The following is a 13861-nucleotide window of genomic DNA, read 5'->3' on the forward strand; positions in this document are numbered from 1 at the left end:
AGAATGCAGTGGACAAGGCACCTCAACCAGCCAAAGGCAGGGCCCACCCCAGCCCCTTGGCAAGATGGCTAGAGCCCACCATGCCCCACAGACCAGGCCCCAGCCCCAGGTGGCTCTTGAGTAGATGTGAGCTCAGGGCAGCCCTCAGCACAAGCACAGGGAAAGCCCCAGAAACCTGCATCTGCGGCTAACAGGCTTGAGGGAAAGGCAGCTGGGCCTGGTGGCACCCCATTCCCTCCATGGGTGGTAGGGGCAGCACTGGTCAGAGGTGGCGTCAGGCAGCTAACTCTCTGAATGAAACCTGCCCTGTGCCCCATACCCACTGACCCCAGGTGGCACCTACAGAGCCTGGGAGAGTCCAGGTGCTGGCTCGAAGCCCCTCAGCCCCCCACGGTATGGGCCCCTCCTTCCTGCCACAGGTGTTCTACACATACCTGGGCTATGCTGTGGCAGGTGTGGAAGAGGACGGCTGGGTCCGGGTGCATGAGGCCATCCTTGAGAGTGAGGAGCCGCTCAGCTGTGTCATCACGGTAGTCTTGGGAGAAGCCTGAGAGAGGAGAGGAGAGTCTGGCTGAGGCCTTCCTGGGCGATCCCTCAGCAGGACTCTGCGCCTCATCCCTCTGCACCTTTGCCACCTCGGCCCAGCCCCCGCCCTCGCCCTCAGCAGGGGCTCACCCTCATAGCCCAGCTGAAGGTAGAGCAGGGAGTAGACGCAGCCCACGGCCTCCTGACGTGCGGCAGGCCACAGGTCCGCACACCGTGGGGAGAAAAGGCCGACAAGCAGGCCCAGGTTGTGGAAGGGCACCAGGGCCTGGGGGAGAGGGCCAGAGGGAATGTGTGGTGCCGGAGTGTGGCCAGGAGGTCAGCCTGTGTCCATGCAACCCCAGGCCCTCCCCATGGTCAGCACAGCCCCCTGCTGAGCCCCTTCCCTGACCCAGTGTAGGCTCTGCCCAGCTCAGCTCTGCTCCACTTGGGCAGATACTGGGCGAGCAGGTGTGTGCAGCAGGGATAATTGTGGAGGAGAGGGCATGTGAAGCCAAAGGCAGGCCAGGAAGCCTGTAGGGTGCTCTGGGACGTGAGGGCCATAGGCCAAGGGACCCAGGAACAGGGCTGGGCTGGGAGCAGGGCAGGCTGGCAACCCAGGCACTCACACTGACATGCAGGTGCTCCAGGAAGTACTGCAGCAGACAGCTGCTCAGGCCCAGAGCCCGCACCCGTTCATGGCCCCTTGGGGACTTGATCCATGGGCTCAGGTGCTGGGGAAGAGGGGACTTCATACAGATGTCTACTCAGGGGCAACCCAGGAGAGCAGGGCCCATGTGCCAGGCCACCCCTCCTGGGCTGCCAGGGCCAGCCTGGGCCCACATGGCTTGTACCTCAGGGCCCACTGCAGCCCTGGCCCTGCCACCCTGCCCTCCCGCCTGGCTCACAGACACAGCCTGCCAGGTGGACCCAGAGCTGGCGGGGTGGTGGAGGCATAGGGAGGAGCCTGCCCTGACCCAGAAGGGCACATCCGTGGAATGAAGGGTCGGTGCTGCCCCAGCCACAGCAGTGATTAGTGTAGAAAAGCTACAGCACAGCCACAGCCTTCCCGTCCTGCCACCATGACAGCCCCCAGACAGCCAGGAGCTCACAAGGGACCTGCGGGACACCCCAATCCTGGCACCATGTGGGCTCCAGAGGTGCATCTCAGTCTGGGCCTCTCCCATCTGCATTCTGCCCAGGCAGAAGGGGTGCTGCCGCCCACTCACAAAGTCCGCCCCAATTGCAGAGAGCACCAAGCCATCTCTGGGGTGCCCTTGTGAGGAGAGAAGACCCAGAGAACCAGGTAGAGCAATCCTCATGCAGCCACCACCCTGCACACCTCGACCATGACCTGCAGGCCCTGGGGGGTCATGTCCTGCTGCAGGAGGCTTGTCAGCAAATCCTCAAGGGCACGCACCGTATCCAGATACAGGGCCTGGAAGGAGAGCCAGGCCACCCGGCCCCACCAATGACCCCACTGCCCACAGTGGCCTTCCTGTTGCCACCCACGGACACAGGCACACAGTGGAGGACACGCAGCACTACCTCCTGGCAGCCGATGTCCTCGCCCTGGGACTCAGGTGGCAGGGCCATGACGCTATGCAGGCAGCCTTGGATCACGTCCGCACGGGCCTGCTCCCCCAGTGCCGGCTGCAGGGAGCTGAGCAGCAAGTTAAGGGCCCAGACATCAATCCTGTGGCAGGTCCAGCCACCCGGAAACTTCCGTGCCTATGTGGATAGCACAGCTGCCCACAGTTTGGCTCACTCTGGACCCAAGGCTTCAACCCCTCACAGCACACATGTACACACACAGACCTACATACACACACACACACACACACACAGAGGCTGGAAGGATACGCCAGGTAAGTGCAGGTGAGCATGGCTTTCTTCCGAACAGGTGTCCTTAAGGAATCTGGAGGCTCTGCTCTGATGAACTCCTGGAGGAGGCAGCCAGTGGCTCAGCCTGGGAGGAGGTGCCAGCTTTCCTCCCCATCAGCCTCCCAAGCTCTGTCTGTCCTCATGTGGCCTCTCACCCCGTTCTCACCCCTGGGTCCTCCCCAGACCCCACCTCCACTGCCACCAGCACCTATGATGCCACCATCTGTCTCCCAGGAAGCTGCCTGGGACCAGCCACATGATCAGTGCTCACCATCATCTGTGCCACCAGCTCTGCTTTCCTGGAGAAGTGGAAGGAGCTGGCCTGCGCACTGCTGCAGATGGCACGGCTGACCATGCACGTGCTCTGGACGAGGCACAGTTTCAGGGCTGGGTCCTAGAGGGACACCCAGCTGCAGGAGGCCATCAACACCCACCCAGGACCGAGCACAGCACACGCCCCCTCTCCTTCTGCTGCAGCCAGACTGCTGCTCTGTACTCAGAGGAGCTCTCCAGCCAGTCCTCCCACACGTCAAAGTCCATGTGGGACAAGAAGAGTGTGCCCAGGGATCACGGAGGAGAGGAGAGGAGAGCCCTCAGCTGAGCGGGCTGCCCCTCCCTGTAGGCTCAGAGAAGGGTGAGGGGAGGTGTCCTGAGGACACACAAGGCTGGCCCCTGCCATGCTAATGGCTGAGGAAAAAGAAACTCTGAGAACTCTGTGCTCTGCCCTTCATGGGTTGCCAACTGTCCCCAGCAAGGGTCTTGTCAGGTTAGTGCCAGAGATGACAGAAGGAAACAAGTTAGAGAGGTGGGGGACTTCGGGGGGCCAGTGAGCCTCCGTGACATTGCCACTGGTTCTGGTCAGCCCCCCTCCTAGGTGTGGGGATCTGGAAAGGTACAGCCCCTGAGAATCAAGGAGCAGAGCCAGAGGAGAGTCGTCTGTCCTGGGGCCAGGCAGCTATAGCCCAGGCCCTGGCTCCTCAGAGGCGGCAGAAGCCTCCCTTGTTGCCCACCTGCCTCACAGGGCCCAGGCTAGGGCAGGAGCCCTGGGTCTCTGTTCCAGCCCCTAGAGGAGGGGCTGCTCCAAAGGGAATTGGAGGCAGGAGAAGGTATGATACTCTAAATGCTCTCCCATGGGCTGGGAGCAGGAAGCCCCAGAAAGCTCCCCTCTGGCTCTTCCCCAGAAGCTCAAGCCATCCCAGAGAGCTGAGAGAGGAAAGGCAGAGCTGACATTTAACTCCCACACACTGTACCTTGGTTTCTACCTTTATTCCCAGAACCTGAACAATAAAAAGTGAAATGAATTAAGTTGTGAGAGTCTCGTGTCGGCAGGACCCCTCCCTGCCAGGCCCCACTACCCAGACAGGCCTGCGCAGCACCCACCTTGGTGCTGAAGTACTGGAACATGTTCCGGAGGATGTCCGACTCCACCCTGGCCAGCATTAGCTCCCGGGGGGCCTGTGCTGCCACGTGCCCATAACACAGGATCAGGGCACTCTTCACTTTTTCTACCTCGTTCTCACTTCTGTCCTGAGGGGCCAGAGGAGTCAATGATTACACAATAGACTACACCCCTGACAGGAAGCCTTGGACGAAAACTCACTGAAGTACTCCTTGAGACAGGCCAGAGCTGGTCATCAGAGGCATGACCCAACTGGCGGATAGCACCACCTGAGCAGAAGAGCCCCTTTGTCAGGGACAGGAGGGGCCAGGGGGCCTGAGTGGCAGAGAGAAAAGGACTACATGGTGGGGTGAGCAGAAGGGAGGGCTGGGAGCCCCAGAGTAGACACCCTGTCCACGCCTGAGCTACAGGGCAGTTCCTCTGTCCCTGGGGCTTGTCCCACCTGTGCACAGATAAAGGGCTGGGAGGCCCAGCAAGCCAGGTCCAGCCCTGAGAGTCTATAATTGGGCAGGGCCACAGCAGGGGTCCACGCCTTCCTTAGGTCAGGCCTTGGCTCTGGCAGCTCAACCACTGGCTTCAGCAGAAGTGCAGCCTCCACTGGCCACCAGAGGGCAGAGGTCTATGCAGGCAGCCTGCCCCCCCCCCCCCCCCAGGGAGGTGCTTCCAGACTCTCACCCTGGCCCTCCCCACCACGACAGGTAGAGAGACGCATGCCCCTTGTCACCAGCTGTATTCACTTCTGCGAGGCCTTATGCCCCCTCTGCCAGAGGTGGGGTGAGTGGGCCACACACACACACACATACACACACACACACACACACACACACAGAGGCCCCGCTCATGCAGGGAATGCAGGAAGCAAAAACTGCATGTCATCTTCCTGCCCCACCCCAAGCATGCAGGGCACCCCCTGAGCCCAAACTTGTGAAGAGACAGAGCTGCCCTCAGAGGCGCAGGAGCCCCGCCCCATCCTCACCACCCCCACCACTCCCCAGGACCTTAAAATGTAGGGTAGCGGCTGAGAAACAAAATCACAGAGACAGTCCTCCTACCCCAGACCTCCACCCTGGCCATCAGCCTAACCTCCGTACCTTAAAAATGTTGAAAATGCCAATGGATTTTCTAAACACATCCGACTTTACAAAGTCCTCCAGCTGGGCCAGGGTGTCCTCAAGGTGGGAGCTGGCACAGATCCCAAAGCAACAGGCAAGGCCCTGAGGAGACACACAGGTGTACTCACACCTGCACAGAGAGGACCCTGCCCCTTGCCTTAGAGTCGTGTAAAGAAAAGAGCGCATGTGCACACACACACGGCATACAGGCTTGTGTACATATGCACATATGCATATGCAGACACAGGCAGTGCACCATGCACACACACACATGCTGTACACATGCAGATGCAGACAGTGCACCATGCACACATGTGTACATACGTGTGCAGATGCAGCCAGTGCACCATGCACACATGTACACACTACATGTGTACAGATGCAGATAGTGCACCAGGCACACATGTGCAGGTGGAGAGTACACCATGCATACACATATGCACACATTTACACACACACACCACATATGTGCATATATGCACAATCCACACACACACACTCGCGCACGTGCTGGCTGGCTGCCTGAGAGAACAGAGGGCTGTCCGCCAGCCCTTGGGCATCCAGGGGCTTCCGCAGGGAAAGTGACGGCCACCTCACGGTCTGCCTCCTCCTGGTATCTGGCTGTTTCCAGCAGCTCTTGAAGATGTTTCCTCACCACTTCCTTACTTGAAGCAGCACCCAGGGTGGTTCCTATGCATTTGTACAGGAAGTGCTGAAATGAAGCCAGAGAACAAGGTTGTGCCTGACTCCTAAGTAGAGGGGTGCCCAGCACTTCCATGGTGCTGCTCCTGGAGTGCCCACCCTGCCACCCAGATGTGGGAGGGGCAGGTGGGAGCCATAGTGCTAGCCCTGTGAGGACAGACTGGCAGAGCCTGGGCAGCATCTGGGGGCAAGAGGCAGAGACAGTGGGTTCTGCGCCTTCCAGGTTTCAGCCACCAAGAGGAGGCCACAGGCCTTTTCCTGGCTCTGCCAGGGCCACCAGGACCATGGAGATAGACCCAGACAGCAAGTGACAGAGACTGAAGGCGGCACTGGGACCTGGAGCCTGAGCAGCTGCGCACCTTCTCCTGAGGCATCCCGTTGTAGCAGGGCAGCTGCTTGCACATCTCCAGGCTCAGCTGGCAGGTCCATGTGTTATCAGACACAGTACCCAGGGTGTCACGCAGGAACTGTGGGCAAGGAGAGGTCCTGCAGAGGCTGGCTGAAGATGGGCCTGAGGTCTGGTGTGTCATCACCTGAGGACCTCAGGGTGGCCCCTGCTGTGGTCCCATGTAGTCTGCAGGTGACCTCCCAGCAAGGGCAGTGGCAGCAGAGCAAGCCCTGTGTGGTCAGCTAAGTAGAAGCCTGGGACATGAACAGCTCTGGGCCAGGCAAGGGGTGAAATAAAAGGCCCATAGTGAGAGCAGTTTGGAGCCCCTGGGATTTGGCCTTGGCTACTAGAGGGTGGGTGTCTTGTCCCAGCTGTCTGCAGTTGGCAGAGGTCCTCACTCCAGAGACTCCTGCCCACACCTCTGTTCCTCCAGCCATACCACGATGTCGAGGTTGAGGCAGATGGTACAATTCTCAGCAGGTGGCCGTAGCCTCAGCTCCTGCCACCCCAGCCCTCCCCACCAGCCCAGAAGCTGCTTCCATGCCCGGGACAGGCCACACTCTTAGCCTCCTCTCTGCTCTCACCATCAACAGCTTTTCCTCCCACTCCTTCCGTGGCAGGGTTTCCTCAGTATATTCTGAAATGACAGTCACACAGTGGGTCTTGTCCTGCTAGGCAGGCCCACCCCATCACACATGAGTGGAGTCTTCAAAGCCCAACTCCCCCCGCCCAGCCCAGGACCCACCCATCTTCTGGAGCTTGGGGGGAAGGCATAGCAATAGCCAACCCAACCTGGCTGTCCACACTTCCAACCTGCTCTCAGTGACAGGAAGGAAGGCTTTCAAGCCCCAGGCTGTCCTGGACCACAGTGGTGACTGTTTCTTCCAACTTACAAAACCCTCCTCCCCACTGGCCAGCCCCTCCCCGCAACCAAGCGCTGCCCTCCTCACGTGAACCCCACAGGGCCTCACCATCTAGGTACCCCAACAGCAGGGGGATGGATGTCTCCCACTGATGACTCAGTGAAGGGTGAATGCTACGATGCAGAATGTTCAGAAGACGCAGCGAGGCTGCCCCACGCCCATCCCCCAGGTAGGGGTTGGAAGACACAACCTGAAGGGAGGCAGAGGTGGGAGTGAGCTCTGAGCAGGTGGCTCCTTGCCTAGGATCATACCCTGCACTTGGCTCTTACCAAAGCTCAGGCTATGGTGATAGAGGGCAGCCCTGCCATGAGCATCTGTCCGGCAGCTCCTCACTGAAAAGGCAGCGCCCTCCCTGGGAGTCCATGACAGCACAAGGCTCTGGGCAGTGGGCTGCCACATGCATGGGAACAGGGACTCAGAAAGAAGTGCCTACTTCTAACATCCTCTGAAGGACCCCAGAGTCTAGCTGCGCTCTAAGGAGATGTTTCCCGATCGGGGGAGCTGCATAGTACATTGCTCACCAGGAGTCTTGTGGTTACAGCGTAGGGAGATGGAAGGTTCACTGGAGACAAGACATGAGGAATAGTTGCTCAGAAGCCAGCCTGGCTGCCTGGGCCCAGCCTGCAGCTCTCAGGGGGACAGGGAGCCAAAGCTGGGGCTGTGGTCACAAGCAGGGACGGGGTCGGGGCCGGCACGCACCATGGGCATCATACTGGATGAGGAAGGTGTCAGCCCCCACCTCCTGCCTCTTCTGCGCTAGATGCACGAGGCTCCTGCAGAGTGGAGTCAGGGCCCCGGTGAAGCGCACAGGGGTGAGGAACTCCAGCAGGTACGGCCAGAGGACCTGAGGGCAGAGTCGGCTCAGAGCTGGCAGGGCCTGGGCACACCAAGCTCTGCACAACAACTATGAGGACCGCAGGCCCTGCCTGGGCTCAGAGAGCAGGCCAGACCCTTTGCTTGCCCTGCTGTAGCTGAGGCGGCCTCTGAGCACTGCCTGGCCACTACCCTGCATAGTTTAGCCATCACCCAGGACCTGGGGTTGGAAGGGGTGAAGTTAGTCACAGAACAGGGACAGGAAAACCTCCAAATGGGAATACAGGGGTACAGCCGGAGGGGAGGCCAGAGCCGCCCTGCACTCACGTCACTCATCCTGTCCACGGCGGTGCTGACCAGGTAGAGCGTGCAGATGCTCATGGCCCGCACACCATCAGCTGAGAGGTTCTTGTTGTCGGGGCCTGGATTCTCAGGCTGGAGGGGGAAGGGGCAGAAGGCAGGGCATGGATGGGGCATCATGTCACGCACCAACGTTAGGCAGCTGTGGCTCAGGCCAGTGAAGACACAGCTGTGTGGGAGCAGGACAGATCCTGCCAGCCTCATCATGGAGGAGCATCACCTAAGAAACAGTCTCACCTGGCTCAGTTCTCATCTGCAAAATAAACAAAACCTTGAGCATTTCCTGTAAGCCACTGATTCCATAAAAATTAGGTCAGGCACAGTATTACTTGTAATCCCAGCACTCTGGGAGCCCAAAGTAGGAGAATCATTTGAGGACAGGAGTTTAAGACCAGTCTGAGCAAGAGTGAGACCCTGTCTCTACTAAAAATAGAAAAATTAGCCAGGTGTGATGGTGCATGACTGTAGTCCCAGGTGAAGGCAAGAGGATCTCTTCAGCCCAGGAGTTTGAGGTTGCAGTGAGCTATGACGATGCTGCTGCACTGTAGCCTAGGTGACAGAGCGAGACTATTGTTTCAAAAAAGAAAGAAAGAAGGCCGGGCGCGGTGGCTCACGCCTGTAATCCTAGCACTCTGGGAGGCCGAGGCGGGCGGATTGCTCAAGGTCAGGAGTTCAAAACCAGCCTGAGCGAGACCCCGTCTCTACCATAAAAATAGAAAGAAATTAATTGGCCAACTAATATATATAATATAAAAATCAGCCGGGCATGGTGGCTCATGCTTGTAGTCCCAGCTACGCGGGAGGCTGAGGCAGCAGGATCGCTTGAGCCCAGGAGTTTGAGGTTGCTGTGAGCTAGGCTGACACCACGGCACTCACTCTAGCCTAGGCAAGAAAGCGAGACTCTGTCTCAAAAAAAAAAAAAGAAAGAAAGAAAGAAAAACTTTGTCCATACTTTGCAATGCTGCCACAAGAGAAATGGGACAGCCTTTGTGGAAATGATAATCTCGGGAGAAATCCTATTTTCTACACCAAGCCTTGACCACAACCTCAGCAACCTGAGCAGGTGAAACACCTGCTGTCCTCTCTGTCTGGTGAGGCAGCTCCAAAGCCTACCTCCTTGGGAGGCTACTGTGGAAGGAGAGAACTTCTGCTCCCTACATACTTTGTGAGCCCTGCATTCAGGCTTCGAAACAAAACAAACACTGAATGACAAGGAGAAATTGGCAAAACTGCAACCATTGTAGGAGATTTTAATAGTAACCAAAGGTTAAGTAGAAAAAAATAGTGATATCTAGGCCTTAAACAACAATTTTTAAGGCATGCTCTAAAAATATAGATAGAACTTTATAACAAACACACACGAACAACTTTGAAAGCCTGACTGTTGAGCTAAAAAGAATATCTCAACAAACTGTTAAAAGCAGAAATCAAGCTGGCCAGATTCAATGTAACAATGCAATAAAATTACAAATCCATAATAGGCATGAAAATCTATCCACTGGGGGATTTTCAAATATCATAAAAGAACCATTTGGGTTAAAAAAGAAACCAAACAGAAACTGAAAACTATCTTATAATGAACACTGAGAAAACACACAAAATCACCAGACACACAAATATTAGGCACAGAGGCCAAGGACATTGTCTAAAATATCCTAGAAAAGGGAAAATATTAACAATATGAACTGAGTACAAGGAAAAAAAAATCCTGAAAACGTTTAACAGTTGAAATAAAGAATTTAATTCAGGAAGTTATTATAATAATGTAATAGATATCACCAAGGAAGAAATTACTTAGAAGAACAGACTGAAGAAGACTTCAAGGAAAGAAAAAATTTAAAAAGAACGAAAGAAGGAAAAGCTCAAAGATAGGAAAGGCAACAGTGCTAGCATTGAGATAATAGACAGGGCCGGGCATGGTGACTCACGCCTGTAATCCTAGCACTGTGGGAGGTCGTGGAGGGTGGACTGCTCAAGGTCAGGAGTTCAAAATCAGCCTGAGTAAGAGCGAGACCTCGTCTCTACTATAAATAGAAAGAAATTAACTGGCCAACTAAAAATATATATATATATGTATGTATATATATGTATGTGTATATATATGTATATATATATGTATGTGTGTGTGTATATATATATATATATATAATTAGCAAGGCATGGTGGTGCATGCCTATAGTCCCAGCTACTCGGGAGGCAGGAGGATCGCTTGGGCACAGGAGTTTGAGATTGCTGTCAGCTAAGCTGACGCCACGGCACTCTAGCCCAGGCAACAAAAGTGAGACTCTGTCTCAAAAAAAAAAAAAAGATAACAGATAGACCAGAATTAGAGAGAAAAAAACCGATGGCAAGAAATAGTTAAATGAAGGAGAGAATTTCTCCAGAACTAAAAGGTAAAAAGAACACATCCAAGCAGAGTCCAAGCAGAGTCCACAGAGCTTGAGGCAAGGACAGTGCAAGATGAGCCAGGGACATCTTCATGTGCCAGAAAGTGAAGACAGGCTCTGAGAACAATGAACCACATCTCAGGAATACAGGAGCCAGCTCATGGCAGCGCCACCGGCCAAACTCGGGACAGCCTTAGCACCAGAACCGACAGAGATGGTGTCTAGACCATCCAGTCAATGAGGGGCCATGAGTCCTCGTGAATGTAAGACTAGGAAAAGCTCTCTGTCTCAACATAAGACTAAAAAACTAAGTGTAGAAATATTAATGGAGTTAGAAAACCATCAACTGATGCTAAAACTGATTGATGTTGATTAAGTTTAATCAGCAAGCAGATATTTACTTAGTCCCAATCCAACTATCTATTAATTATAAGAGACAGCAACTGTAAGTGCAGAAACCTCACTGAAACAAGTGATCAGAGCTAACAAGACCAATGTTGTGACAACCAACTCTGTGATGTAACACACATGCTCCCAGGAGATTCCTGTCAAAACTGCATCACCTGAATCAAATCATGAGGAAACACAAGCCCTACCTGAGAAACATCTAGCAAAATAATTGGTCTGAAGTCTTAGAAAATGTCCAGTCAACAAACACAAAGACAGGGGGCTAACAAGACATAACAACTACACATAGTGCCTCACTCTATGTTGGAAACTGCACCTGAAAACAGCTGTAAGAGACAGAATTGGGAAAAATAATAAAATGTGAATACAGACTATGCATCAGGTAATATGGCCTCAATGTTAAATTTCCTGATTTTGATAACTGTACAATGGTTATGCAGAACAATGATCCTTATTGTTAGGAAATAAACACCAAGATATTTAGTATTTAGGGATAAAGGGATATAATGTCTCTAATATTTTCTCAGGTGAGTTAAAAAATGTACATGCATGCACATGTGTGTATACAAAATATATAAAGAATAACAAAGACATAACAAGAAAACTACACACACAAAAAAAGAAAACTACAGACTAATATCTCTTATAAATGTAGATGTGAAAATCCTCAACAAAATACTAGCAAACTGAATTCAACAATATATAAAAATGATTATACACCATGGCCAAGTAGGATTTATCCCAGGAATGCAAGGTTGGTTTAACATCTGAAAATCATCTCATGAAATGCACCATTATTGCTAGAATAAAGAACAAAAACCATGTGTTCATCTTAACAGACACAGAAAAAAGTATGTGATAAAATTTAGTACCTCTTCATGACAAAAATATTTAACAAAGTGGGGACAGAAGGGAATGTCCTCAACCTAATGAAGGGCCCATGGCAAGCATCATGCTTAATGGTAAAGACTGGCTGTTCTCACACCCAGAAAGGACCAGGTGAGGGTGTCTGCTCTCACCACTTTCATTCAACACTGTACTGGAGGTTCTTGTAAGGGCAAGTAGCCAATAAAACTAAATAAAGAGCATCCAGCTTGGAAAAAAATAAAGCTATTTGCAGATGACTTGATCTCTATAGAAAGTCTTAAGGAATCCACTAAAAAACTATTATAATTGGCCGGGCGCGGTGGCTCACGCCTGTAATCCTAGCTCTCTGGGAGGCCGAGGCGGGCGGATTGCTCGAGGTCAGGAGTTCGAAACCAGCCTGAGCAAGAGCAAGACCCCGCCTCTACTATAAATAGAAAGAAATTAATTGGCCAACTAATATATATAAAAAAAATTAGCCGGGCATGGTGGTGCATGCCTGTAGTCCCAGCTACTTGGGAGGCTGAGGCAGGAGAATTGCTTGAGCCAAGAGTTTGAGTTGCTGTGAGCTAGGCTGACGCCACGGCACTCACTCTAGCCTGGGCAACAAAGCGAGACTCTGTCTCAAAAAAACCAAAAACAAACAAACAAAAAAAAAACTATTATAATTAATAAGCAAGTTCAGCAAGGTTGCAGTCTATAAGATCAATATGAAAGAACATTTGTATTCCTACACAGTAGCAATGAACACTGAAAATGAAATTAAGAAAATAATTCCACTTGCAGTAGCATCAAAAATAATAGTTATGAATAAATTTAACAAAAGAAGTACAAAACTTATATTCTGAAAACTACAAAATAGTGTTCAAAGAAATTAAAGACCTGAATAAACAGAAATATCTTACGTTGTTAGATCCAAAGACTTAATGCTGCTAAGATGGAAAACACTCCCCAAATAGATACACAGATTTAATGTAATCCCCATTACAATTCCAACTTACTCCTTTGCAGACATTGACAAACTGATCCTAAAATAAATTCATATGGGATTTCAAGGGACACAGACTGCCCAAAACAATCTTGAAAAGAACAAAGCTGTGCCTGCAATCCTAGCACTCTGGGAGGCCAAGGTGGGCGGATTGCTCGAGGTCAGGAGTTCAAAACCAGCCTGAGCAAGAGCAAGACCCTGTCTCTACTATAAATAGAAAGAAATTCATTGGCCAACTAATATATATATATATATATATATATATATATATATATATACACACACACACACACACACACACACATATATATATATATATACACACACATATATAAAATTAGCTGGGCAAGGTGGTGCATGCCTGTAGTCCCAGCTACTCGGGAGGCTGAGGCAGTAGGATCGCTTGAGCCCACGAGTTTGAAGTTGCTTTCACGCCTGTAATCCTAGCACTCTGGGAGGCCGAGGCGAGCGGATCGCTCAAGGTCAGGAGTTCAAAACCAGCCTGAGCAAGAGCAAGACCCTGTCTCTACTATAAATAGAAAGAAATTAATCGGCCAACTAATATGTAGAAAAAAAAATTAGCCGGGCATGGTGGTGCATGCCTGTAGTCCCAGCTACTCAGGAGGCTGAGGCACTAGGAGCACTTGTGCCCAGGAGTTTGAGGGTGCTGTGAGCTAGGCTGATGCCACAGCCCTCACTCTATCCTGGGCAACAAAGCAAGACTCTGTCTCCAAAAAAAAAAAAAACAAAAACAAAGCTGGAGGACTCATGCTTCCCAATTTCAAAGTTTACTACAAAGCTACAAGTGATCAGGACAGGTGGCATTGGCCATCACATGGAAAGACAAGATGATGTGCAGGGGAGAGTTACAGTATAGCCTTGGTTTTTAAAAGCAACTTGGCTTTTTTTATTTTTTAATTGTGACAACATAAACATAACATATAACTTACCATTTTAACTATTTTTAAGTGTACAGTCTGGTGGCACTGAGGGTGTTCATAGTGTTGTGCAACCATCACTACTGTTCATCTCCAGAACTTTTCCATGTTCCCAAACAGAATCTCTGTCCCTATTAAACAAAAATTCCCCATCCCTCCTCTCCCAGCCCTGG

General features: G+C 52.1%; 1 protein-coding gene across 5 annotated transcripts in view; it reads right to left on the reverse strand.

Annotated features, from left to right (window-relative positions):
- Positions 1 to 13861, reverse strand: part of MROH1 (maestro heat like repeat family member 1) — a 67222-nt gene that overhangs the window by 16438 nt on the left and 36923 nt on the right. For 4 of the 5 annotated variants that reach the window (XM_076004925.1, XM_076004928.1, XM_076004926.1 and 1 more), the window contains 17 exons: positions 8071 to 8178; positions 7630 to 7774; positions 7452 to 7492; positions 6979 to 7120; positions 6592 to 6644; positions 5979 to 6086; positions 5417 to 5629; positions 4897 to 5019; positions 3787 to 3933; positions 3657 to 3683; positions 2678 to 2800; positions 2386 to 2465; positions 2071 to 2185; positions 1865 to 1960; positions 1152 to 1256; positions 676 to 811; positions 435 to 547 (listed from right to left, as the gene is read on the reverse strand). In XM_076004925.1, the coding sequence (XP_075861040.1) occupies positions 435 to 547; positions 676 to 811; positions 1152 to 1256; positions 1865 to 1960; positions 2071 to 2185; positions 2386 to 2465; positions 2678 to 2800; positions 3657 to 3683; positions 3787 to 3933; positions 4897 to 5019; positions 5417 to 5629; positions 5979 to 6086; positions 6592 to 6644; positions 6979 to 7120; positions 7452 to 7492; positions 7630 to 7774; positions 8071 to 8178 (1875 nt within the window). The remainder of the gene's footprint in view (positions 1 to 434; positions 548 to 675; positions 812 to 1151; positions 1257 to 1864; positions 1961 to 2070; positions 2186 to 2385; positions 2466 to 2677; positions 2801 to 3656; positions 3684 to 3786; positions 3934 to 4896; positions 5020 to 5416; positions 5630 to 5978; positions 6087 to 6591; positions 6645 to 6978; positions 7121 to 7451; positions 7493 to 7629; positions 7775 to 8070; positions 8179 to 13861) is intronic. The other variant, XM_076004929.1, reaches the window with a different exon arrangement.

The sequence above is a fragment of the Microcebus murinus genome, chromosome 7, assembly GCF_040939455.1.
Source record: "Microcebus murinus isolate Inina chromosome 7, M.murinus_Inina_mat1.0, whole genome shotgun sequence".
Taxonomy (NCBI): domain Eukaryota; kingdom Metazoa; phylum Chordata; class Mammalia; order Primates; family Cheirogaleidae; genus Microcebus; species Microcebus murinus.